Source organism: Parambassis ranga, chromosome 19 (genome assembly GCF_900634625.1).
Source record: "Parambassis ranga chromosome 19, fParRan2.1, whole genome shotgun sequence".
NCBI classification, from domain to species: domain Eukaryota; kingdom Metazoa; phylum Chordata; class Actinopteri; family Ambassidae; genus Parambassis; species Parambassis ranga.
In genome coordinates, this window is record NC_041039.1 from 21,349,167 (window position 1) to 21,377,045 (window position 27,879).

Sequence of the window (27,879 nt, forward strand, 5' to 3'; positions counted from 1 at the left end):
ATTAGGAGAACAAACATGTCTTTATTTACCTAGAATTTATCTTCACTTTAGAAATACCATTTAGTATTTACACTGCAGCAAAATGTCTGTTATATTACATGGTTACAGTGTAAATATAATATACTGTAATACAGTTGAGAAAAAGTTTGTTATATACAGTTTATAGCTTCTAATGAAAGTTTTTCTTAATAATAAATTCAATTATTATTTTACGATAATACCCTGAATTTAACTCGGTCTAAACCACTCTTATAAATGATGAAAATTTAGATTAAAAGGGGGTGTTATGAAACTGAAAAAAACCCTTATAATCATTTTAAATCCCTAAAATTGATTGATTACATTACATCATTTATTTTTCATTCCTTTCATGTAGGTATCATCTCTGATTGTCCGGTCCATATAATGAGCTCATTGTCTCGCAGATGATCTAATTGTTTGACTCCAGCACGCGTTCGCGCCAGATCCTCGCACTGCCACCGGTGACGTAACGCCTCCCGAAACCACTCCGCAACGCCCCTCTTTCAAAAAATCGAGACGAGCTCCGATTGGCTGCGCAGCGACACGTGATCAACGGTCGCGGGAAGTCCTTTGCCACGCGCGTGATAGGAAGAAGTCAGAGTTCTTGACTCATTCAAAGTTTTCTTCCCGTGTAAACATTGCTATGGTTTTATTGCGGAAAGACGTGTTTCTGCTGCGCTGAGACACCGAGAAGACAGCGACGGATACCGATACTCGACTGGACGGACCGCTTTTAGGGTTTGTTTCTGGAGCCAGGACGGATTTCGGACGTTGTTCTTACGGCGAACAGAAGCTGTGAGTCCAGGGCCATTTCTCGGCGTTGGATGGGCGTGTAGGAGTTAGCAAACGTTCTTTTTCAAAACGTTAACAAACGTGGGGGCACTTAACGGTACATTTTTCACTTATTTTCAAATTTGCTTAAGTTTGTGGCGTTTAAAAGTTTCGCGAGAAACGCCACTGTAACACTAGTGAGGGTCCAGCCGCGTGTTTTTCCTCGTCGACGTAGACGCCGGGGTTTAAATCCTGAAAATGGCGAGTTACAGTCGCCATCGACACGGATCTCCTTCACCTACACCTCGGCCTATTCGCCAGAAGTTAGACTTTACATCCAGTGATGGAGAGGACGACCCTATCGACGACGTTAACAACAGCACTGGGGGAGAATCGGGCTTCACGGAGATGGATTCTCCGATGCCGCGGGACACCGCCGACAAACGGCTGGAAGGCAGCAGCAGCCCCCTGAACCACTCCGGCGGGGACGACGACGTGGAGCTGTGGGACGAGGACAGCTTCGGTTCCCCGTCACACCTGCGGTCGCCGAGCAGCGTTATCTTCGCCAACTGCTCACCGTCGCCGAGAAAGAGCTCCAGGCTGTTCAGGGGCTCGCCGGAGCGGTCCTACGTGCCTGACGACGGGGAAGGCTCCAGCTCACCGATCCCAGACTGCCCGGACACACCTCCGCACAAAACCTTCAGAAAGCTCCGGCTGTTCGACACACCGCACACACCAAAGGTTGGTGTTTTCTTATTACAGCCTGTTTAGTTTAGTTTTAGTTGAGTTTATCTGAGATCAGGTCCTGTTTGTTTGTTTTTGTTTGAATGGACCGTCAGAGGTTGAACAGCATCTCATGTGTTCTTGCAGAAAAAACACCAACTACAGAAAATCTTAGGATGAACATCTGCTTCTGTGTTTTTTGACATTTTAGGTGTAGTAACATGTAGGTTCACACTACAAATCACTGATTTCTGAGCATCATGTCAGGTGTTAAAAAACAACCTAAAATAAGTGGAAAATAGGGGAGGAGGGCCTGGCAGGTTTAAAGAAACAAGCCCATGCAGTTTTCTTTTGAATTCCAGGAGAAATTTTTGCTGTGTCAGTTAACGTCCCAGTGACCCACTTTTATGAAGTACAACTGTACCTATTGCATAATCAACTCATCCAGTCAGGTTATATTTGAGGCAGGTTACAGCCAAGACCAGGATGATATCCATCCTGTAAACTCTAATGTGTTAGTTTAAGTGTTTGTTTTTCTTTCTTTCTGTAAATAATAATAAAAACTTCTGTCTCTTTTCAGAGTTTGCTGTCCAGAGCCAGGGGCTTAGGAGGATCCTCCAGCCGGAGAGTTGCCCTGTTCAAGAATGTGGAGACTTCAGAAAAGTCCATCATCAACAGCGGCAAGAGACAGCAGACCCCTCTGGTCAACTTTAACCCCTTCACCCCTGACTCAATCCTCATCCAATCTGCCACACAGCAGAGGAACAACAGGAAGCGGGCCCACTGGAATGAGTATGTTCCACAGATGTTTTCTGTTTCTTTCATCTCTAGAACATGTGTGTAAGAGTAATTTAGCAGCACTCAGTATTTTTTTGCCTTATTCATGTCCCACCCTTACATCGTCATTACAGCAATTCTTAAACTGCTGTTAACACATTGCTGCAGAGTAACATGTGAGCTCAAACACAGACTGAAGCCATTGTTGAAATAACCAGATACGTTAAAGCCGTTGACTAAAGGCCAGCGGGTTGGCTGGGAGCCAGTACCTGATAGTTACTGGTGAACTGTGCCATGTGCTTGAGAAGCCCCCATGCTGCCCCCTGCTGAACAGAATGCTAACCAGCACCTCCTATTGTGTTCAAACTTTTAGCTCCTGTGGAGAAGACATGGAGGCCAGTGAAGGCGAGGGAGAAGAGGAAGTCCTCCCTCCATCTAAGGTAATCAATCTTCCTGCAGTTGAATGATGAAATGTGTGAATTGTTGCAGCTTGTAACATTCTGCCTGGAAAACAAGTTTTGTGTTTTTGAAACACAGCATAACATGCAAATAGGGAAACTTTATAAAAGTTAACAAATTAAACCAGGCAACATCAGTGGTTACACAATGCTGTTTGTTATTTTAATTTCTTAGCTGACGGGCTACATCACAGCTCTGTGTCAGTTCATATGTAAATTGCCTCAGAAGAAACCTGTTGGTTTCAATGGCTATGTTAATGTGTGTTGTAGGGCAACTGGTTTGGTTCTAGTTGAGCAATGGATTTAAATGTTTATTGGTTCTTCCTTCCCTCAGAGGGTCACCATGATGGAAAGCAACATGATGTCCCGATACGTGTCAGAGTTTCTGGAGCTGGAGAAAATAGGCTCCGGGGAGTTTGGTGCTGTGTTCAAGTGTGTGAAAAGACTTGATGGCTGCATCTACGCAATCAAGAGGTCCAAGAAACCGCTGGCGGGATCTGTAGATGAGTAAGTTGATTGTCTTGAGATAGAGCCCGTCCATACAAGATGCTACACCTGTAAAAGTTGTTTATTGAGCATATTTTAATCACGAATGCTTCCCTTCTTCCTCAGGCAAAACGCTCTGCGGGAGGTGTATGCCCATGCGGTGCTGGGTCAGCATCCCCATGTGGTACGGTACTACTCGGCCTGGGCTGAGGATGACCACATGCTTATTCAGAATGAGTACTGCAATGGTGGCACGCTGTCCGACGTCATCGCAGAGAACTACAGGCGGCTTAGCTACCTATCAGAGCTGGAACTGAAAGATCTGCTGCTGCAAGTCACCCGAGGACTCAAGTACATCCACTCGACCTCTCTGGTGCACATGGACATTAAGCCTAGTGAGTACTCATGGTTGATGTCAAAATAATCCTGGCTTTAGCTCATTTGGAGCAATAAGTATGGAAACTTCCTGGTTAGAAGCTAACAGAAATGCCACCTTTTTTTTCCCCAGGCAACATTTTCATTTCACGGAAAACTGTAGCGAGCTGTGACGAATGTGACGAAGACGATGGACTGACGACTAGCGTGGTGTACAAAATCGGTAAGCCCTGCTCACGTGTTTGACACCTGTTTATTATACAGCCATTCATTGTGAGATGGTCGTCCTCACATCTCTGTTTGCGTTCCCTTTAGGTGACCTAGGTCATGTGACCAGAGTAAATAATCCACAAGTGGAGGAGGGCGACAGCAGATACCTGGCCAATGAAGTTTTACAAGAGGTGTGTTGTCATGCTGAAGAAAAAACCCTTTAACGTTTCAAATCAGCACAGCTTCAAACAAGTCTTTAACCTCCCCTTCTTCTTTTTTAGGACTACAGTAACTTGACGAAGGCAGACATCTTTGCTTTGGCATTGACTGTTGTCAGTGCTTCAGGTGCTGAGCCTTTACCCACCAACGGAGACAAATGGCATGAGATCAGACAAGGCAAACTCCCCGCCATCCCTCAAGTGCTTTCTCCAGAGTTTCTCAGTCTTCTTAAGGTAATGGTCAATGCCTTGGCTTTAATGATGATAACGTTAATCTAGAAAAGAAATCCTTTGATCCCACCCAGATTCTCATTCTTATTATTGTTTGTTAAAGGATGAGTTTCTGCTGTATGTGAACAAAAAGTCTTGTTTTAAATGCAAATACAGGGACCTCTTTGGGTTCAGATAGTAACACATATTTTGCTTTTTCTGATTTTTAATTGTGTGTTTTTTCCCCTTGTTTGTCTAGCTAATGATCCACCCTGACCCAACGAGACGGCCATCCACCTCAGACCTCATCAAACACCCGGTACTGCTGACTGCTGCCAGAATGAGCGCCGATCAGCTCAGAGTAGAGCTCAATGCAGAGAAGTTCAAGAATGCTCTGCTTCAGAAGTAAGAACAGAATTTTATTGTCCTTTATTGATGAGACAGGAAAACTAAGCATGTTTAAAATGTTATGAAATACCCGGCACAAGTTCAGAGCATGGAGAGAGGAAGTTCAGACCAGACAGAAACTAAAGGATTGTTTATTAGAGAAGAAAGATGTTTGTTCTGACCCACTCTGACTGATCTCTCCTGCTTCCTCATCCTCAGAGAGCTGAAGAAAGCACAGATGGCACGAGCAGCAGCAGAGGAAAAAGTTCTGTCCACTGACAGGATCCTGACCCGCTCCACAGTCCAGTACAACCCCAGAACCTCCAGGCTCATTGGAAAGAAGATGAACCGGTCGGTCAGCCTCACAATCTACTGAGGCTCCACTCTCACCCTGACAGGATGTTAAAGCCGTAGGCTCATGGACCTTTTAGGCAGACCTGTTCAGTTGAAGTGGTCTCTTGTGTTTCTTGGAGGAGAACCTGTCAGTTGTGCTGTTGGGCTCTGCTGCCCACTCAGAGCTGTAGATGCTGAAATGGAACTCATCTCATCAAACTCTCATTGCCAATATAGTTCAGCCCTTTTTTTTCTACTGATGGGCCTATTCCTTGAAAATAAACTTCCCTCAAAGGTAGTTGCTTTACCTTTTCACAGTCATTCCTTTGTTTGCATAGACGTCAGTCTCTCTTTCTGTGTCTGTCCTCGCACTTCCTTCGATGAAGCCGAAGTCTGTTGGCAGCAGATTAAAGCCACAGTGAAGCTCTCTTCAGTGTGAATGTACTTGTCGTAGCCATGCGCACCTTACTGCCTGTCAAACGCCTGATGCTGGGGGGGTACCAGACGGTCTGAGGACTGACGATTTCTGTGTGTAATGGAGCACTTTGGAGGCAACGTGTGCAACTTGCCACATTGTTTTGTAAGAAAAAAAAAAAGAAACTGCTGCTGTTGATGTTTTGTGTGTATCAGGGTTCGGTCAGTTTGTCAGGTTGGATCGTTCTAGAAGTCATTGGCCCTTATTTTGAAGTAGCAGGAATCCATTTTTACTTTTATGTTCAGATGGAAAATGGATTATGTCATGTACCAAATCCAGAGAGCTGTGAGGTTAGAGTTGATCCAGCCTTTTTAATCTCTTCTGTTGCTGCCAACCCTGCCTGTAGCATTAGAACAATCATTGTCTTTTCCCTCAGATTGTCTTTTTTTTTTTTTTTGGCTCATTTTCCTTTAGTGTTCAAAAGTGTTCCTCATTCTGTCGTTCTTGTAACTCCTAACAGAAAAAAGTTTCTGTTGTGCATTTGTTCTTTTAATAAATTCTCACATCCCCACTTTGTCATCTGTTCAGCACCTTGCTTTCAGACATTAATCTGCTAAAGTATATATTATAGTATTAGTATTATAGTTTGTATATGACTTTTTCAAAACTACTTAAGTTTAAATGAAATGTGTGAATTCTTGGGTCATTACTAAACTTAACCATATGACAGGATGATGCTAAAAATTTGTGAAATTATTATTTTTTTGTACTAGTTGACCAGTTCACCATTCCCTTATTACATAACATTTTGTAATAATGTCAGTTATATGCAGCTATGGCAATGATATATTTTTACTGATTCTGCAAGGCAAGGGAAATTGTTGTAAAATATATAAAAGGAAAAAAAATAAAAGACCAAAAATTATATTGGAAATTATATAAAAACAGAAAAATAAGGAAAATATATAATAATGGGGGATAACACGTGATAAAGATATGTGTGTATGTGAATATATAAATAGAAAAAAATAGAAACTGTATGTATTGTAACAGTTAATGCCATCAGTCGATCTGGATTGAAATGTAGAAATGTCACCATTTTTCAGCCATTAACGTGCATTGTCACGTCACTGTCACTCCAGTCCAATAGGGGGCGATGAAGCGACTGTAAGCTGAATAGTCCGCATTCAGTAAACAGGGAGTAGGAGAAGAAAGGGGAAGAAGAAGAAAAAAAACATGTCAGCTGTTGACGTGAGATTTTCTGCACAGCACATCTAGGAGAATTCTTTAACTTTCAGCTTCTGACGACGTTTGTGTTGTTTATAAGTATTCATGGACCCGGAGCAGTATTTTAAAGTGGAGATCCTGGAGGACGGAGAGGCGGAGGGTCCGCTGCCAGATGATAGCACAGGGACAGCAGAAATACAGCTGCACATAACAGGTCTGTAAAAACTAGAAGGTGTTCATAAATACTAATAATCGAGCTGTTTGTTTTTAGGATTACTGACTAAAACAATGGTGCAGCTTCAGTTAACTTGCGAAAAGCAGTACTTAAATTGGGCTGGTATGATTTAATGTGGGATAATGTCAATTGATTTTTGGAAACATTTGGGACTAATATGTGTTATCAAGCTTTTTGAGGCAGAAGCTGTATTCAAGATCAGATTTCCAGAGCTTCATGATAAATAATTTTAACAATGACCTTGATTCTGTACAGTTTATACCTATATAGTTTAAAATTCCACTTATTTTAGGCCTAATAAATTTACTATAGGTCTGAATGTCGGTACGCAATTTTTAAATAATGGCTATTTTGGCAACGACATTTATTTTGCAGAAAGGCTAAACAAATCCTAAATTTGAATACAAACACCTAAAAATATATGATACCTAATGCTTCTGATTTATAAGTAAATAGAGTTGGGATTTCATAATGATATAAGGGGTTAATATAATATATTGATTGCAAATTGTGCCACATTGTCCTGATTTGCTCTATATGGGTATCAAACAAGACTGTTTTTTATTATCATTTAGGCTAATGCTTATCCACCACATACAGTGTGCAGAGAGAGGTATATAATGAGAATAACCAGTGTTTCTGTCCCTTCAACCCTCCAGATGTCCTTCAGCAACATGTCAGTCAGGAGGATGAGGAGAAGGAAGAGGCTCTCGGTAACAAGCAGCTGTGCAACCAGCAGTGGAACTCCAGTTTGGACCTAGAGGAACCGGAGCCTCCACAGATTAAAGAGGAACAAGAGGAATTCTGCACCAGCCAGGAAGACAATCAGCTTGTAGTAAAGCAGGAGACTGATAACATTATGGTGACTACTATTTATGAGGAAACTAAACCAGAACCCAGCGACGACCAGCTCATCTCTGACAGCCAGCATGAGAAAGCAGTCGTACACATAGACTCGGTTTTATCTAGAAATGCAGAGCCTGAGCAAAACGAGTCCCAACCAGAGGAACAACGCAGCAACAAGCCTCATGCTTGCAACACATGTGGGAAAGAGTTCTATTCCATTTATTTATTGAAATATCATGAAAGAACTCACACAAGTGAGAAGCTACATTCTTCCAAAACACGTGGGAAATCCATTATTAGTCGTAGTCATATGTCTGGCCACATGAGAGCTCACACAATTGAGAAGCCGTATTCTTGCAAAACATGTGGGAAAGGGTTCAGTAGGCGTAGTCATTTGACTGACCACCTAAGGACCCACACAGGTGAGAGGCCATTTTTTTGTAAAACATGTGGAAAAAGTTTCAGCAGGAGTACAAATTTGACTGCCCACATGAGAAGTCACACAGGTGAGAGGCCATTTTCTTGCAAATCATGTGGGAAAAGTTTTACTCGTAGTAGCGATTTGACTGTACACATGAGGAGTCACTCAGGTGAGAGGCCATATTCATGCGAATCATGTGGTAAAAGTTTTAATAGTGGAAGTCATTTGACTGTCCACATGAAAACTCACACAGGTGAGAAGCCGTATTTTTGCGAAACATGTGGGAAAAGCTTCAAGCATAGTAGCCATTTGACTGTCCACACGAGGATTCACACAGACGAGAGGCCGTATTCTTGCAAAACATGTGGGAAGAGGTTCAGTTGTAGCAGTCATATGACGGTCCACACCAGAACTCACACAGGTGAGAAGCCGTATTCTTGCAAAATATGTTGTAAACGTTTTATTAGTGGTAGATATGTGCTTGCCCACATGAGAACCCATACAGGTGAAAAACCTTTTTCGTGCCAAACATGTGGGAAAGGTTTCAGATGTAGTAGTCATTTGACTGTCCACATGAGAACGCACACAGGTGAAAAGCCGTATTTTTGTGAAACATGCGGGAAGACCTTCAGTGATAGTTGTCATCTCATCGTCCACAAGAGAATTCACACAGGTGAGAAGCTGTATATTTGTGACACGTGTAGGAAAAGTTTCAGTAGCAGTAGCCGCTTGACTGTCCACATGAGGACTCACACAGGGGAGAAGCCGTATTTTTGCAAAACATGTGGGAAAACCTTCAGTAGCAGCAGATATTTGTCTGTCCACGTGAGAACTCACACAGGCCAGAAGCCGTATGTTTGTGAAACATGCAGTAAAAGTTTCATTTATAGAAGCGATTTGACCGTCCACATGAGAACGCACACAGGTGAGAGGCCATATTCTTGCATAACATGTGGAAAAAGCTTCACTCGTAAGTACAACTTGACCGACCACATGAAAACCCACACAGGTGAGAATCTGTGTATTTGTAAAACATGTGGGAAAAGTTTTAGTAGTGGTAGTTACTTGACTGTCCACATGAGAACTCACACGGGTGAGAAGCCGTATTCGTGCAAAATATGTGGAAAAACATTCAGTCGCAGTAGCTATTTGACGGTCCACATGAAAACTCACACAGCGGAACAGCAGCATCTTTGCGAAACAGGAGAAGTTTCAGTTGTTGTAGTGATCTGAGTGTCCACATGAGAACTCAGCCAGGTTAGAAATTGTGGAAAATATGATGTAGAAAGTCAAACTTAATAAAAAAAGAAGAATGTGTACAGAGTAAAAAGAACTTTTACACTTAATACCAGGGCCGGCCCAAGCCTTTATGGGGCCCTAAGCAAAATATCATACTACCATCTCAGCATCAGATGCTTCATCATCCTATAGGCTGCACTGTGCGTGTAACATACCCACTATCATTACCATCCCATCTCGTTTGTATTAATCAATGTTATTTTTTAAAATATATAATATATATTTTATCATGGACTATTGGTGCTCTTGGGGGCCCTAAGCGACCTCATATTTCGCATGTGCCTTGGGCTGGCCCTGCTTAAAACTTTTATAAACTGAATGTCAACAGACATGTATAAATTAAATGTTTCACTGTGTAAGATGAGTCTGATTAAAACTGTTAAACTGCAGAATATTACAAAAAACAAATGATGTATTAAGAGTTTTATTTTTAAATGTGTTTTTATGTAAAAGGTCATATTAAATGTTGTCACTTTTTATTTTATGTTGTCACAAAATATTGGTATTCTGATCTTAAGTGTTTATTCCAATAATAAAAGATAACAAGATGACTGTACCAACAGGCTCATGTTAAACATATTTACAGAAGAGTTTGTTCCTCCTGCATGAACTGTTTTTCTTACATCCCATTCACAAGCTGAATAATGCAACTTGTGCAGCTGTAAACCCACCCATAAAAAAACACCAGAGGAATTGTGACTGTTCTTCTAAAATAGAGTTCATGGTTATGATTGTAAATTTACCATTAAAAATAACAGTTCAAATAAACGCGTGTGCAAACATTTGATCTGATTTTTACTTTAATTTTCCTCAAATATTGAACTTTTTAATTTAAATAATATAAAATAAAATATGTATTAATTTAATCTAGTATATATTGTTTATTTTGTGTGTTTTTTGTTTGTTTGTTTATGTTAAATCAAAGGTAGCTCTCCTTTGGCACCTCTGATAGAAGCGCATCTAAAAAATTAAAAACCTTACCTTCCAGCAGCACAGTCAGTGCAGCTGTGGATGAAGAATAAAAGAACATTTCTCTGGATAAACAAAACATACGCTCCCCTTATTATTTTACAAAACAAACAAACAAACAAAGAACCACAGAGACGTGACGTGTGCGCGCTCCCGTCGCTGAGCGGTGCTGCAGCTCTTCATCATGATGCCAAACACGCAGCACGAAGCGTCTGACAGCGCGTCACGTGACTTTCCCTCGTTGTGTCCAGCAGCAGCAGACAGACAGACAGAAAGAAGAGAGGAAGAGTCAGACACACACAGACACACACACGGAGACACAAAAGGAGAGAGGACGCTAATCATGGCCTTACGGGACGAACTTTTAAAGTCCATATGGCACGCGTTCACGGCTCTGGATGTGGACAAAAGCGGCAAAGTTTCCAAATCTCAGTTGAAGGTAAGTGCACACGTTCTGGTGCGTGTTAGATGACACTATGTGTACTTGTGTTTGTTTTGTTTATTCTTCCGCATCAGACGTGGATAAAATGAAGCGCGCTCCTGTTTATTTAGAGTCAGAACTCCTTTATTTATCCCCGAGGGGAAATTCTTCAACAGCCGCAGTCAGTGCGCACCTGTGCACTGATTAACTAAACTCCCACCGAGAGAACCGTGTCCACAAGCGGGGTGAAGAGAAGGACGAAGAAGACATGAAAAAAGACAAACAAGTTTGAAAAAAGTAAAGAAATGTATAGTAAAGGAAAAGAGAGTTCAGCAGAAAGAGACATTAGTTGTCAGCTTTTAACCCTTGTCAGACCAGTTTCTGCACAAACCATAGTCTCAAAATACCAGAATGCAGTGCGGCTTCAAGACATGGTGAAAGAGGCAAAACGTATTGCTTACAACATATTATTGCGCTTTATGTTCATGTGTGCAACACAGGGTGACACAGGCACATATACTGTTTGTGTTTAAGCCCTTTAGACACTTTTTTTGTCACTAAAGAAGTCAAGTTCCGTTAAAAAATACACATATACAAAATTATTGGTTAAAATTCTTAGAAAATCCCTTGCTGATAGTGCCACCTGTGGTAGTTTAGGGAACTGCAGCCAGCATCCACATGAATTAGAAGCCCTGAATCAGACTCTTCAGCTCTAATGAATGTGATGATTTCAGGTGCTGTCACACAACCTATGCACAGTCATGAAGATCCCACATGACCCGGTGGCACTGGAGGAGCATTTCAAAGACGACGACGAGGGTCCCGTCTCCAACCAGGGATACATGCCGTACCTGAACAAATTCATCCTGGATAAGGTCAGTCAGCAGCTCCTGTCACCTACTGTCTCCTTACAGACCAACACTGGTGTCCACTGGTGTGGAACAAACACTAATGATCAAACTTTGAGTCACCCTGCTGTGACTGGTCCATGTCTTTGTGTTTGGAAAATGATGCAGCAGGGGTAAAAAAAATAAATAAAACACATGTGGAGTGTGGAAAAAACTAAACATGCAGCATAAAGTCCAGGCTGTTCGGCTGCTACTGAGAGAAACTGTCAGTGTAACCGACAACAAAGACATAAATAAAGACTTACAAACCCCTCTGTGGGTTTATGTTGGACACACCATCCATCATGGCAGTGCTTAGGTCCATCTAGCTCCTGGTAAATCCAAAAATGCTGAATAGATCCACTGTGTCAACAGGCAGCTTATTGAGTAGTTTATGATTTGATAAAATGAAATAATATGTATTATAAAATTAATCCCACATGATTGGATGATTAATAAATAAAACAGTTTTTGTACCTGGCTGAACATAAACATGTTGAAAAAGCCTCAAGTGGCCACTCAAGGAACTGCAGTTTTTTTTTAGCACTTTCAACTTACGATCAATCATTTAGTTACAGAATTGACCACAGTGGAAGTTATCAGACCGCATTGACTGACTCGTAGTATTCGAGTATTGTGCTGGTGTCACTGTCTCTTGTGTTCATGAGTTGCTGTTGCAAAACAAAAGCAGTTATTGAGCAGGTCTGAGTCGGCTCGTGCTGCTCTGTCTGTCCCTCAGTGACGATGTCACAGCATGAATGGAGTCCAAGTGATGAATAGCTGATGGTATTCTACATGTGTTACTTTGACTGTTTTTTGTGTGTGTAGATTTATTTTTTGTGCTGGCCTCAACATTTTTGTGATAAGAAAAAGCCACATTACACAGCAGCTCGTCTCCTCTGAGATAAGCTGACAGTGTATCAGGTTGATGTGTCGCTCAGAGGACGCTCTCATGGTCAGAGCTGAAACCACAGATGATTTATAAGCAGTTTCTCTGTGCAGTCAGCAGCCTCTGAACGACTCTCTAGACTTCTTGTTTATTTTCAGTTATCTCATTAGTTCCTTGTTCTGTCTTTAAAGTATATGACTGAATGAAAGCTGTAAAACGTGTTTAACAGCCAGCAGTGTGTGTGTGTGTGTGTGTGAGAGAGATGCAGCAACATTTCTCTAAAGGTGTAGCAACTTTTCTTTTATAAAATTCTCAATTTCAGTTCAGGAAAAGAGATATGACGTCATGGGCGTTCATTAATAGCCTCAGACGCACACTTCTGTGTATTTTTCCACACACGACCCCCCCCACCCCACCCATCCATTGAAGTGGAGGTGACTGTGCTGTGGAGAGTCAGGGTGTGGGTCAGAGTATTCACTCCTGAGGAAACCCCACCCGGCCACACAAGGAAGCTCTGTGTGTGTGTGTGTGTGTGTCTGTGTGTGTGTGCGTGTGTGTGTGTGTGTGTGTGTGTGTGTGTGTGCGCGCGCGCGCGTGTGTGTGTGTGTGCGTGTGTGTGTGTGTGTTGGAAGCAGTCAAAAAGCAGTGTAACAAGAATCGTATTTGACAAAAGAATCCAGTTGAAAGGCAGGAATAACTCACTTGTGTGTTTATCTAAGTGTATACATAGGAAGTACATGGCGAGTGTGCATCACACTCACTGACTCACTCTGCTTGTCTGTAACTGTGTGAAATCAGAGCACAGAGACAGGTGTGTGTGTGTGTGTGTGCTCACTACGACTGTTTATCTGGCAGTGGGACAGAGGTGATGTAGAAACTCAGGAATCAGAACTCTCTATGGTTTGATGGAGCGTTACACTGCAGAAACAAGTGGTCCTCTGTGTGTGTGTGTGAGAGAGAGAGAGAGAGAGAGAGAGAGAAATCACTGCAAAGAACATCTTAGCTTAGGTAGGAAAAATATGTGCGTATGTCAGCCGAAATCATGTCACTGTGGTCGTCTGTATCATTCTGTTTTTGGTGTGATTCCTTATCATGCTGCATTGTTTTCTTTGTCAGGACAATACAGCACCATGTTTATGTACAAAGGCTTCAATCTGTGGTTCTTCCAGCTACAGTCCATCATGACCTCGTGCTGAGTTTTAAAAGGAAAGGAGATGCACATTAAGATTCGTAACCAGGCTGAGATTCTTAAAAAATAGTACTCATTTCTCCTTTTTCCCCAGAACTCCAAAACAAGCAAATGTAAAATAATTTTAAAAAACTCAGTCAGAATAAACGCTTCAGAATAAAAACATTCTGTTTAAAACAAAAAATTCTGCAAATTCTAGAATAATGAGAAAGCCATGATTGACTCTTCTGTGAGCAGCAGTCACCTGACAAAAAATCAGCGAGTTTTTGTCAGTCGATCTGCAGAGTTAAAAAAAAAAACTGGTTTGAAGAGGCTCTAAAAATGCAAATGAGAAGCTCCCACTATCTCAGAGATCAGTAACACCTGTGTGTACTGAGTCTACATCACTTCATCTGAGATTTTATTTACATTTTTTTTGCTGATCTTCAGTGTTATATTGCACTTTGTGCTTTAGCTGGCCCTCAGTGATTAACAGTGACACAGGAAAAACACAGAACCTGAACACTGTCCTTGTCATGTATGGTAAATATTTTATTTTTGCCAACCCTGTAATTAAAAAGCTGACAATCCTGTTAAACAGATAACAACAGTTTTCATTGTGTGTCACTGTTTATTTCACTCTGAGCTGTGTAAGCTGCTGCAGGAGAGATAAGGCCAAGGTTTGGATCCTGAATCCTAATGAACATGTGTCAGCAGAGAGGAGGAGGAGGGGAGGCAGGGCTTACAAGGATTCCTCTGTTGCAGCGTGGAGAGTTGTAGAGCTGGAGGAGCAGAAAGAGACAGAGAAGACCAGCGAGCCACGAGGACAAAGAAAAACAAGACCAACAGGACACAAAGACGTTGGACAAACAGGCGCTCTGTCATAACAAATCGGTCTTTCACAACCTCGTCAGACTCTGCTGACTCATTACAACCGCAAGAAAGATACTGACGAGTTAAAGCACCTATAGTGACGGCCTTTATCTTCCTCATCCATGTGTGAGAGGCACGGAGTCACGATGCTGTCAGACTCTGTTTGAAATATGATACTACAGCATTCGGTGATGCTCCACCCCAAAAACTATTTCTGTCTTTAAACAGAACCTGTTTGTGGTTTGAACTTCTTCAAAAACCAGCAGCTGTGTTCAGCTTCATTAGCCTAACAGAAGTCGCAGCTCCTCCCAGAGTGAGTACCACAGGCCAGGATTTAACAACCTACAGCCTTCTCATACGGTGATATGTTATGTGTGGATTAGTGCTCCAAAGAAAGGTGAAACTTTAGAGGAAGTTGGTCTGACGGTGTTCTCCTCAAAAGTTTTGAAGCAGCAGCTCCTGGAAAGTATATATCACCTACTTGAATGAAATTTGGTTCACAAAGGTAACATCCCCAGATCTACAAAGAAAGTCCACTGGAGCAAAACAACAGGAAGTCCGCCATATTGACACAACTGTGAAAATTTGTGCATTTCCAGGACTCTGTAGGAGAGGTGTTTCAAAGTAACTACGGACTTTTGACAGTGCTCTACAGGCCGGCAGTGTGAGTGTGTGTCTGAGAGACTTTGGGTGGAGTATCACTTTAACATCCAGCACAGGTTTCCACACAGGCTCTCAACCTAAATTAGCACAATAGCGAGTTACATCAGATCCTGTGTAGCTTTAGAGAAGTTCAGTGCAGTCATTCAGTCCGACTGAATGTTTCTCTCACTCTCTCTCACACAGCCAAAAAAAGGAAATAATTAAACATCCGTGAGAGAATTCAGCACAGAATTGGAGAAGCAGCAGCAAGTTAATTTTGATTTGAGGAATAATTAACCATTACTTCATCTCTTTAAAACGTTAAGGGGTTTATGAAACTGTTTGGTAATGGAAGAGAAAAACTCAAGTGTAGGATTGTCTTTAGGGATTTAATCCATCTTAAAGCCCCCTTTCAAAAACCCACTCAGACCCACTAACATCTGGCTTTTTATTTCTGTATTTGGAAAACATTTATCACTGGAATTTATTGCTGGTATTTTTACACACAAACCAAAAACGACCCCCTAAAGCACCGTTTGTTCAGCCATAATGCAAATCACTGTTATGTAGTCTATACTTTAAATGAGTGACTCTGCAAACATTTGATTTGTACAAAAGTGAAGCTTGTTAACATCTACAAAGGTAAAGAAGACTGAAGTCTGCTGGAGACCACCTGGAGACAGATGAAATTAAACTAGAGCTCTGAGCTCACAGAGATGTTGTCTTCATGTGGAGACAGAAAGGAGAGGCGTAGAACCCAAAGAACACGCTTCATACAGTCAGACATGGTGGTGGCAGTATGATGCTGTGGGAAGGATTTAGTCAGTACTGAACTGTGGATCTTGAATCATGAAACAAGAAGACTGTCTGAATATGTGAAAGAAACCCTGAAGCAGTCTGCAGTCAGACCGGGTCTGGGTCCTGGTTTTCTCTCCAACATGACAACAGATAAAGCAAATGTCTCTTCTAGTGAAGAACTCCCTCCAGGAGAGCAAAAGGTTACTGACTGACCTGCACAAAGACCTGACTGAAATCTGACTGAAGATCTGAGGAGTGGACTAAAGACCAGGGTCCATGCAGAAGACCATCAGATCCGGAGGAGCCGGCGAGGATTCCTCAGGAGATGAGACTCAAACTGAAAACTATTGTGTGTGTTATCAAACCAGAAGGATACACTTCTTGAAATTAAACTTTATTTATCCCCAAGGGAAAATTCTTCAACATTGTTTTTAACATTTTTGGCTCTATTGAATAGAATGTGGGAAATACTGAAGGATGATTTTTCACATCTCTTCTGTCAGTGAAGGAGTATGAAAGCATCTCAGATTTTGAAACCAGGTTCAGCACCACTGCCTGCTCAAACTGTGACCGTAGAGACACACAGGCGCCTCCAGCACCGCTGCTACACTTCTGACGTCTTGTGCTTGACTTTGAGGTTTCGTGTTCTTTCGAAGGTTTCGTGTATTTTCTGGTGGCTTGTTTGACGGGACGACTGCCAGCAGGACAAGATGTGCTTCTAATCCACATCACTGCACAGTCGGCCTGCCAGCGGTCTCTATGGAGACGCCACTGTTCACCGGCTGAAGGAAAACATTTCCCTCCACAGCGACGATTGTACCTTTTCAAGAGCTTTCCTCCCAGTTTGCTCTGGAATTTGAACCCTAGAGAGACCAAATTCTGTTTCCTCTCACATTTCCTCTCATACAGTGTATCACTGGTGAAATGCAGGTTCTAACTTAAAAGGTTGGTCTGTATATATGAGGCTAAATCCATATGGCCCCAGTGTTTGAGACTTGTGGCAAAAAATGTCAGTAGGGAACTGTTTGCCAAACCAGGCACGATCCTAATAAATCGCTCTTTCTTGTCAAATGTGACCCTCTGACTGACCAAAGCCACTTTTTTCTGCTCTGCTGCAGGTGACGGATAACTTCGACCGCCAGGACTTCAACAAAATGTGCTGGACACTGAGCTGGAGGAAGAACCTTGATCAAAATCAGCTGCTCATCTCCAACGACGACGCCTTCAAGATCTGGTGCATCTTCAACTTCCTGTCCGAGGACAGATACCCGCTGATCATCGTCACGGAGGAGGTGAGTAGATGTGGTCCCCCTCAGCAACACTTCTTCTCTGCTGTCCCCAGAGTCCAAAGCTGCTACAGTCCACTGTCCTCCTGGTGTGCAGCGTTTGGCCGTCAGTGTCTCTTGGTAGCTGCTCGCCATTTCTGTCTCCGATTGTTGCTTCAGTTCACAGCTTGTAGGACACTTGATGGCTGTGGTGCCCTTTTCCAAACTTTCCCTCTATGGTCATGTGACCAGTCTCCTCACTCAGCTCTCCAAACCCTGACGCTGACGGTGCTATGGTTGGTGCTCCCATGGCACTGAAGTGTGTGTTTTGTTTACTACTACTGCTAAATGTGATTTGAGGTTAAAGGTTCCATTTATGTAAATGAAGCCAAACCATTAAATTTAAACTTCCTGTTCCAGCCATGAACAGAAGACTGAACCAGTCGTTGGTTCGTGTTGTTCCCGTCCTACACAGCAGTACAGTGAGCTGTATATGTGGTGCTCCAGCTGCCAGTTTTCTCTGTTGCTCAAGAGCAGAAAAGGAAGTTTCCAGCTTCCTGTTCTTTTACAAATGCTGGAAGATTTATTGTTGAGTATAACAAACACTAGAGCTGAATCACAGGAAGATTGTTTGCCACAGAAATGTAAAGGTAAATGCTGTAATCAGCTCGCATTGGGGAAAAAAAAGGAAACAGGAAAATAGAGAACAGGGTCAGTTTTCATTTGAGATGTTTTGATGGAAGAAATCCCACGTTTCAGACCGTTTTGCTCATGTTTGATGTTGTATGCACAGATCGAGTACTTCCTGCGTAAGCTGACGGAGGCGATGGGGGGCAGCTGGGTGGAGGAGCGCTTCGAGGACTACAAGCTGCAGCTGATCTCAAAGCAGCAGTGTCTGAATGCGTGGGAGCTCATCAGCCTGGTGGGGTCGGGCCACTTCAGTAAAGGGATAGACCGCCAGACACTCTCCATGGGAATCAACGAGGTCTTCCAGGAACTCATCCTGGATGTGCTCAAACAGGTGAAGACCCAATGGTCACACTCAGTCTGCCAAAAACCTCTGATGGGTTGGTAGTGTTACTGTTACAGGTTTCGGAGTGCAATGATGTGACACATAAACCCTGTTCAGACTGGGGAAAGTCAATCCAGCTAGAGTAGGCTTGAATCTGGATTGCTTTTAAGCCAGATCCATTTTGTACATGACCCTCATGAACCTAAAGTATGGCATCGCTAGCCAGATCGCTAGCCGCACTTGTGTTCAGACCTTAGCCTGATTTCATTAAATTGAAATAAATCCGGCTTTAACTGGATTTGCACTGGTCAGACTGAGGAAAAAAAATCTATCTGGATTGATTATACAAGTCTAAACAGGGTCGTAGAGTTCCTAAGATGAATGTGTGGACATGATGTCTGTTAGAACAGGCTTGGTCTTTGGCACCATGGCATCACTTAGCAGCTGGCACCAACATCAGGCAATGGGTTAGAGATCTTTGCAGTCTTTGCAGCAGTTCAAGCTCTTAAAGGGAGAGTGATCAGTGCAAACATGGCTTCTCCAACATCCCCTGGCAAATCGGTGCACAAAAGTGACCTTGACACCACTGATATCCTGACATCCTGAGGGTTAGGGATTATTAATTTCCAAAATCTTTAGAGTCATGCCAGTATTGCAGTGTTTGTATTTTGTATCTCTCTCTATCCTTCCTGATGCCACAGGACTAAAAAAAAAACAAAAGATGATTTAGAGGGAAATAGCAGAAAAATGTGTGTGATTAAAGGTTTGAAGAGCTCCAGTGTCCACTGTTGTCAAAGGAATTCACAAAAGAGCTTGAATGAAAGCTCAGAGGGTCCTCTTTAAGATGATACCAAACATCATATATATAAAAATCATTGAAATATGTCCTTAATAAGGGCCAAAACCAAGATATGCACCTGTGTCATTAATGCATTTTTTCCATCTGGGACTTCAACAGGGTCATCATAACAAAATGTGGACTACAGACATGTCTGTATCTTTTCAAAAAGTATAAGCAACCTTTGCCACCTTGAGTGGTTCTGACATCTCGCCTGCCTCCATGGACTGTATCTTTCCACAAATTATTGATCAATGATTTTATAATCTCTTAAATAAATTGTCAAATTAATTTTTTGTCAGTTCTTAAACTTTGTTGTTCTTTGGCCTTTTGTCCTGAAATCGGTCCATGAAAGAGTCATGTAAGGAAACTGTTCTATCTGCAGGGCTACATGCTAAAGAAAGGTCATAAGAGGAAGAACTGGACGGAGCGCTGGTTCGTCCTGAAGCCTGCCTTTATATCCTACTACGTCGGTGAGGATCTGGCTGAAAAGAAAGGAGACATCCTGTTGGATGGAAACTGCAGCGTGGAGGCAAGAAGCTGCTGTTCTCACTGACATTCTAAACCAGGAGCAGTGACACACATGAGCACCGCAGGATGCTTTAATTAGTGGAGGTTTATTCTTCATATTTGCATGTCTGTGTGTTTCCCTGCAGGCTTTACAAGACAAAGAGGGGAAGAAGTGTCTCTTTCTCATCAAGTCCTCACAGAAAAGCTTTGAGATCAGTGCGTCGGACAAGAAGAAGAAGCAGGAGTGGATCCACGGTGAGCGATATCTCCTCTTATTACTCAGCAGATTCTCCTCTGCCTCCGGCCTCGGGGCGCTACATTACTTATTACATTTATCTCTTCCTTGCTGCCTCCCAGCTATTCAGACCTGTGTGAACCTGCTGCGTCAGGGCCGGCCGGCTCCGCACCGCGAGGCCCGACAGAAGCGACGGGAGCTACGACTGAAGCAGCAGGCCGAGCAGGAGGAGCTGGAGCTGAGGATGAGGGAGCTGCAGACGGCTAACGAGGTCAAGCAGCTGGAGCTGGAGAACATGAGGAAGGTAAGGATGCACACAGCTGCAAGAACAGGCATAGAGTGTCAATAAAACCTCTACAGGCCTGACTATATACTAAAAATAAGGAAGTTCGGTGCTGTGGTTGTTGTGAGGCAGAGTTGTATGTCTCTGTGGGAAAGACTGAGTGCATGTGGGTCATGTACAAATGACATGAAACAACACAGCGTCGTGTTATAAATATTCAAATGTTCATGTTGAATCTGGAATAAAACGAATGTGTGGGGTAGGATAGTAATCATGGAGACAGCGACGGTTTAATAAATTACTCAGGAACTAAGGCAGACACCAGGAAATTAATCCAGGAAGTAACTACACAGATTATTTTTTCCTTTTTTGTGAGTGAGGGACAGCAGAGGTTTTCCTCAGACTGTGAGTTACTAAACCTGTAAGGGCAAAAAAAAACATGGCTACTCCTCAAAGCAGAGACTATTTACGAAACAGGAAAGACATTCCTCTGTCAGGATCCAGTGTAAAGTGGCGTCAGATTAAGATTAAGAAACTCTTTATTGATCCTGCAATGGTCAATATTTGAGCAGCCATGTGTGCCTCCTGGTAGTTTCCTGGACAGTGCCACCATGTCACGCTCTCTTCTTAAGACTTAACCTGCTCTTCAGTGTCTTTGGTGTCTGAATAAGCTTCAAACTAAATGGACCTGACCTGCAGAGATAAGTTGTGATGAGTTGTTGTCATATTCTCTTTGAAATCTTAAAGTGAGAGGAAGGAAACACTGTTCAGTCATCACTGTTATCGTCACCTAAACAAAGACTCGAAGCTGATCGAACAGCATTCCTCACAGACAGCGTCACAGCCAGAGGAGTATCTGTGCTGCACGCTGACTGTCATCTGTCATCTGTCTGTGAAGCGCTGCTGGTTTCAAACACTGAACTTATTTTACAAAACAATTAAAGTAGGTCATGTAAAAACTCTGGTGGTCTCTCTGCCAGCTCATGAATACCCACAATAGATCAGCTCCGCCCAGCGACCTCCTCCTAATGAATACTCCATCACTCTGCAAACAGAGAGGAATGTGGTTTGCAGCAGGGCGCGGTGACGGAGTTGTGGGGGGGTGCTGCCGTCATTCAGCTTCCTAAACCAGCGTCACACTCCTGTCTGACGACTCGCCGCATTAACATTCAGGGATAGTGTGGATTCCCCAAAAAACTGGTGACGAATGTGTGCTTCCTGTTAACGCTGCGCCCAGCTGTGATGTTTAACAGGAAGCGTCAGCTTCATAATAAAACAGGGGATTGAGATGCAGATCTGTCTCATTGTTGCTGTTAGTGATCTGTTATAGAAAATACAAAGCTGTTATACAGTTTGAGGTTTTACCTTGTAAAATTACACAGAAAAGTTCTGAAAAAAGTCTGAAATTTCTGAATATGTAACAGGGAAGAAGCTTTGCCAGCATTCAAGACAAAAAAAAAAGATAAAACCACACAACTATTTAACTTTCATATCTGCTTTCACGTCATAAACAGCGCCTCTGTGTTGTTTTAATTTACACATATGACATTAACATGCGGCGGTTTGGAAAGAAATGGTCAAATATTGGATTTAAATGGTTAAAAAGACTGATGATTAATAGCATCAGCCTGCAGCAAACCTATGGCCACGTGGGCGCACAGGGCGAGGTAATAATATCCTTTAGCTGAACTGAAACCCCACATCAACCACACTCAGGCTGCCTTCAGCACCATGCTGTCCAGGGCAGCCTCCAGCAGCATCATCACAGTGACAGCACAGTGAGCTGCAGCTCGTTCACACTCGTGCAGCAGGACAGGAGGACAACAGCGTGTCTTTGTCTGAGCTGACGACCCCTGAATGCACGACAATCCACCACTGAGGTGCGAGTGTCCAACTCACTGAATGAATAGACAATCAGTACACATATACAGTGCACACAATAGACACTCAGCGTCTCACACTGTGCTGCTATAACTGTCGCAGCCTGCAGACTATTCACGGCCGGGTGACATGAGTCAACGACTAGGCATCACTGCTCTAGATCAGCTCTGTGGTTTGTAAGGTTCTTATCAATGCATAAAAGAAACCGGATTGCTGCAGATGATGCAACAGGAAAAGTTTGTTTGAGCCATGCAGACGGCATCATGCTCAGCCAGTTTAATTTGAGTTTCTACTGTGACCCCCCCCCACCCCCGACCCCCTTATTTTGTACTATCCCTTTAGTTTTTATGTTCTTGTTTTCTGTGCAGGCTTTGGAGGAGGCGGCGTCCAACGCAGCAGAAGAAGAAAAAAGACGTCTCCAGACCCAAACTGAACTCCAGGACCGCTACAGGATGGACCTGGAGAGAGAGAAAACGGTGCGTCCCTCCTGACGATGGCAGGATATGCTTCATTCTGTGTTCTTCATTTAAACTGTGGCAGTCTGCTTCCAAATGAACACACATTAGGTAAACGTAGACCCACGATAACATCTCAACACGCTCGGTGCAGCAGATGGATGTGGCGCAACAACTGATTGATGTTTATCAGCCCTCACTGACTTCCTGGTTTGCTTTTTCTTCTCCTTTCTATTTTACAAGACGTATCAGCTCACCTTAAATATCATCATTCATTACAGAGCTAGTGATTTACTTAGTTGTGTTAATTTAAAGGCTCTCTGTAGAGTGTGAGTGCCACCACTGGCCATAAAATGAACTGCAGTCAAAATTACTTTATTTATCCCTGAGGGGAAATTCTTTAAGTCAGTCAGCTTCAATTAATTCTTTAGTCTGTACTCTGTCACTGTTTTAAGTAATGAAATACAAATTAAATGTTAGCTTAGTTACATAGACATTACAGCTAGCTTAGCATGCTACAATCCAAACCAAATCCTGTTAGCTAGTTGCTAGATTAGATCAGGCTAACTTTATAAAGTGACACCTGATCAATGCTAAGCTACATACAGCTAACTGGCTTACTGTTGGATGTAAAACGTACATTTGCATCACAGATGCTAATCATCAGATTAGCTGATGAGTCATACCACTTGCATAGTATTTTGGCAGTGATGACATTAGCTTAGCGAGCTAGCTGCAGCATAGCAACTAGACTTACCCATTATGAGATAATAAAGGTCAAATGACAAGCTAACTGTTTAGCAGCAAAATGGCTGTAGACATGTATTGTTGTTAATCTGCTTAGTAATCACAACATTACCCATCCAGCAGGCTAGGTGTGTTTTTATCTTGTGATGTGACTCAAATCTAAATTTTCTCAGGTCTGTATGGACACACATAAATCCAAACATCAATCCCTATTTTTAAACTATATTTAAATTAGACGTCAGTCCCTGTAGGATGTGGCCCTAAGCTGGATTTATATATGATTTGTGGCCATGCGACATCATTCAGAATAGTCATGTTGCAGCTCTTTGTGTGCACAGTGTGAAAGAAGGGTGACCTTCACATTAAAGTCAGATGCAAGTCAGATGTTTGCATTTATAAATGTAAATGCTCAAAAATAAGAATTCAACAATGGAGCTTTTATTGTGTAAGCCTTAGGAGCACAGAGGAAAAATGGTTTTCAATTCAAAAAAAATAAGCAAAGTTTTGTACGAATGCTAACTAACTGTTTTTTTTAAACAGGTACGACAGCAGATGGAGGAGCAGGTGGCGCAGAAGTCCACTGAGCTGGAGCAGTACCTGCAGAGGGTCCGGGAGCTGGAGGTCATGTACCATCAGCTGGAGGCAGCCTTGGAGGACGAGCGGCGCGCTAGACAGGACGAGGAGGCCGTCCGTAAGCTGCAGGCGAGGTCAGTGGAAAGGTTTTGTTCTGTTGCACAGCTTCTTAAACACTGTAACACCGTTCAGATAAAGAGTAATTACAGCTCATGATGATCATTATTGTCAGCCTGCCAGCAGGTTTTCAGAAGACATCATGGAGGCTGCTCCTGTGGTTTTTTTTTTTTTTTTTGGTCTGATACAACCAGACATACGACTTCTACTCCGCCACATTTCCTCCTTTGTCCTTCCTTCCTTAATGCTGACATTTACTTTCCACCATATGTGTGTGACTAAGTGAAGAGTGTGTTTGTGTGTGTGTGCTAAAAAAAGAGCAAAGTTTCATCAACAGCCAAAGCAGGCCGTGTAAAGTGGACATGTTCATTCCATGAGAGCAGCCTTCATTTTTATTTTTCAGATGCAGAATTTAAATACATCAGAAAGAAAACAAACATTTGGCCTTTTTAAAATCAAACATTGTAGTTTATTCATGATGTTTAACTTTGGCTGTGGATGATAAGAGGTGGGAAACAAAGCAACTGATAGACAAAGATCAAGCATGGCAGTGCACAGTTGAACGACAGCGCCACCTGCTGACACACTGATCTGCACCCAGCGCCTCTGTTTTAAACATTTAATCTTTTGGTTTATGCACAAAGTGGTTCCTCGTGAAGCCTTTTCATACTCAGCCCCGTTGTCTCTGTGTGTTTGTTGTGCAGGTTACTCGAGGAGGAGGCTGCAAAGAGGGCGGAGCTGGAGCAGATCCACCTGCGGCAGCAGCGGGCCATCTCAGAAACGGAGGCTGAGAAACAGGAGCTGGAGCGGGAACATCTGGCCAAGGAGAGCGCCCTGGAGGCGGCCATGAAGCAGCTGGAGCAGCTGGAGCAAGAGAGGCAGGGGGCGCTGGAGCAGTACCAGGTCAGCTGACAGCTACAGGCAAAGAATGAAAAATGTGTTCTGCTGCTCATGAAGGATAATCAATAACTTCTTTGTGTGCAATCCAGACGGTGATCAAGAAGCTTGAAGATGCAACTAACAATACCAAGTCCTGGAAGCACAAAGTAGCGGAACATGAGGGGCTCCTACGGCTCATTCAGCCAGGTAACAACACACCGACCAGCCGCTTATGTGCTGTTCCCACAGAGCTGCAGGACAGGAGTGAAGATTTGCTTTGAGAGTTGACGCACACACTGCTGCTATGATCACATTGAATGTATTAATTTCCCAACAGAGACTGACTCTTTAATCTCGAGCATCTCTCGTCGTACACTTTGTTTTTATGGAGTCGGGGCAGCGTATGCATAATTAGGTCAAACAGGCTGAGAGGAGAGAACACAACATGACATCCTGATGATAACTTTGGCAAAAGATGTATCGTCAGTGTGTCCACATTATTTGGGTAAAAGGTTTAATTAATGTTAAATAATTAGCTTGTCTAAGTATCAATTATAATGGTCAGTTTTCATTGATGAGGTTTAAAATACAATATGGGACCAAAAGTAAATGGACGCCTCTACAGCTTTAGCTGGGGTTAGAAGGTGGAAAGTTTAATCCTGCAGTCTGCAACTGATGATTGTTTGCGTTATCGATTGTCAGTGCACTCTAATGGGCTGAAAACGTGTTCGCAGACTAAAGCTGGATTTAATTTTTCTCTTCTTTCTTTTCTTTAATAATCCCATCAGGGAAATTGCTTAAGGCTGCCCAGCAAAGAGCGCCACACGCCAGTATTACATTACACCAGTATTACATTACACCAGTATTACATTACACCAGTATTACATCAGATGCGTTACATAAGTGCAGCAGCAGCTGCTGTTGAAACGCTTCCATTATACTCAATGAGATTTTTCTTACACAAAAGCTGCGTAGCAGTGTGTTTCAGAAGCTCCGCCCTGCTCTGCTAGAGATACACTGGTTCTATTTTGGAGCTGTGTCACACCCAAGACGCGTCAATTTGCACCAACCCCATCGAGCAGACAGGAAGTCAGGCACCAGAACACCGGAGAGTTTCCGGTAGATTTTGAGACTAAACTCTTAATGAATTAACATTGCAACTGGCAGAGAAACACAGCCACAGCATTATACAACTAGCTAGACATCAGAAAGGAAACGGCGGGGAGAGAAGCTGCGCTGTGTGTACGTGTGTTGATGGAGTAAATGGAGGTTTCAGTAACCAGCCTGATACATGCAGGAAGGTCATTAACCATGAGGTAAACAGTCTCATCGATCTGGTGGGAGCTTCTAACGTGATGCTGTGGTAGCGACACAATAAAAACGCTCTGCTTACAGTATACAGTTGTTCCGCGGCTGGTGTAAATCCGGGGTAACACTAACTCTGTTCACTAAATGTTGCAGCGTGTCAGGAGTAATTAGATGATAACTTTGTCAGCAGCACAGTTTGCTGTGGTGCCTGAGCCCAGACTTTACAAACACTTCATGGGCAGGACATCAAACCTTTGGTGGCTGGGCGTCCACATACTTTTGTCTGTAAAGTTTATATCACAGCTGATAATCATATATGATCATTTAAGTTACAAGTCTGTCACTGAATCTTACATGTGCCTCGTATGTTTCCTCTCCAGGATCCAAAGGACAGCAGAAGATCACAAACTGGGGTCCGGCAGCCTTTTCTGATGCAGAGCTCCGGCTGAGGGAGAAGCAATGGCAGGAGATGAAGAACCAGGCGGCCCAGGCTCAGTAGAGCTGCTGCAAAGCCCCATAACAGGAGAAGAGGAGGAGGAGGAGGAGGAGGAGGAGGAGGAGGAAGGCTGCTGGGATGTACTAACGGTGTCTAAATGTAGGTGGTTGTGTCCGTCTCTGTCTTCAAAGGATCCAGCTGCTGTTTAAGACAAAAGATATGATGTTAGAGGATTGAAGCAAATGTAGGATAAACAGACATGTTAAAGGGGCATTACGTGATCTTTCCATTGCAAGTGTTACACTGTAGGAACCAGCACTAACACAGATGCTGTTAGAACTGCCACCACCTGTTACACTGTTCAGGCTGGTCTAACATTAGCCAGTTAACAGCCAGTTACAGAAGCGTAAACACTGTGCTGTCCCAGTCTTAGTATTGATTAGTATGGAAAATGTGAAACACTGTTAGATTATATAACTGTAAAGTGTGTAGGACCAACAGCCAGCTACTTTAATACATCACTGAACACTGGCAAGAGCTAAACATAGCTAACACTTTACAATGCTAACAATTTAACAAATAAATAGATAGATATAATATTAGATTCGCAGACAGAGTCCCTCTTTTACCGTCACCAAAGTAATGATTTTTAAAAAAATCATTACTTTGGTCTGATGGCCATGTTTACTTTTTCCTTACACCTGTTGCTACTGATGATTGATACCATTCTGCACCTTTAAGTGAAATATGAAGGATGATGATGATGGTGTACAAGGGGTGGAGATGGGGAAATATAAAAATTGATATTCCTATTAACTGGCATCTCTTCAACAGACTGATTCAGCCTCCCCAAAGTGGAAGAATATCGGCTTAGTTTTTAAAAATCAGAATATATATGACCATTTGTGCCCTTAAATTCTGACCAGTAATATGTTCCCCATACATTGTATTTATGAAAGCACTACTTTTCTCCAGTCTAACAGGAAAACATTTTACATTGAACAGATGATGAACCACACCTGTCAAGCCCTTAAAGAAGCATTTTAAAGATATTAAAACTGCTCTGAACAAACTTTTACATGAATATTTTAAAGATTTTGTACATATTTTAACGTTACAATTTTTCCTAACATTTTTTAATCCTCGTCCAAAAGATACCATAAATAGAAATGATCACATACAGTTCACTAAGTATTTTTGTCTGATCTAAATAACATTGTAAACAGTCAGCAGTAGGTTGAGTCTCACTTCAGATGTATCATAACCACCAGAGCCTTGAAA

The 27,879-nt window shown here is 42.6% G+C and overlaps 3 protein-coding genes across 3 annotated transcripts; all 3 read left to right on the plus strand.

Moving 5' to 3' along the window:
• The first annotated feature begins 586 nt into the window (after positions 1–586).
• wee1 (WEE1 G2 checkpoint kinase) lies at positions 587–5,955 on the plus strand. Its single transcript, XM_028432239.1, has 10 exons — positions 587–1,533; positions 2,096–2,307; positions 2,666–2,732; positions 3,085–3,257; positions 3,363–3,631; positions 3,745–3,834; positions 3,927–4,012; positions 4,103–4,273; positions 4,509–4,654; positions 4,856–5,955. The coding sequence occupies exons 1-10, from the start codon at positions 1,051–1,053 to the stop codon at positions 5,010–5,012; spliced, it is 1,854 nt and encodes a 617-aa protein (XP_028288040.1). The 5' UTR covers positions 587–1,050; the 3' UTR covers positions 5,013–5,955.
• A 648-nt stretch (positions 5,956–6,603) lies between these two features.
• Positions 6,604–9,620, plus strand: LOC114452727 (zinc finger protein 883-like). The gene is made up of 2 exons (XM_028432234.1): positions 6,604–6,825; positions 7,506–9,620. The coding sequence occupies exons 1-2, from the start codon at positions 6,717–6,719 to the stop codon at positions 9,344–9,346; spliced, it is 1,950 nt and encodes a 649-aa protein (XP_028288035.1). The 5' UTR covers positions 6,604–6,716; the 3' UTR covers positions 9,347–9,620.
• A 985-nt stretch (positions 9,621–10,605) lies between these two features.
• On the plus strand, positions 10,606–27,682 carry swap70b (switching B cell complex subunit SWAP70b). Its single transcript, XM_028431475.1, has 12 exons — positions 10,606–10,820; positions 11,537–11,677; positions 17,178–17,351; positions 18,118–18,345; positions 19,560–19,706; positions 19,831–19,939; positions 20,042–20,223; positions 22,452–22,559; positions 23,826–23,992; positions 24,680–24,878; positions 24,965–25,061; positions 26,543–27,682. The coding sequence occupies exons 1-12, from the start codon at positions 10,725–10,727 to the stop codon at positions 26,659–26,661; spliced, it is 1,767 nt and encodes a 588-aa protein (XP_028287276.1). The 5' UTR covers positions 10,606–10,724; the 3' UTR covers positions 26,662–27,682.
• Positions 27,683–27,879: the final 197 nt, after the last annotated feature.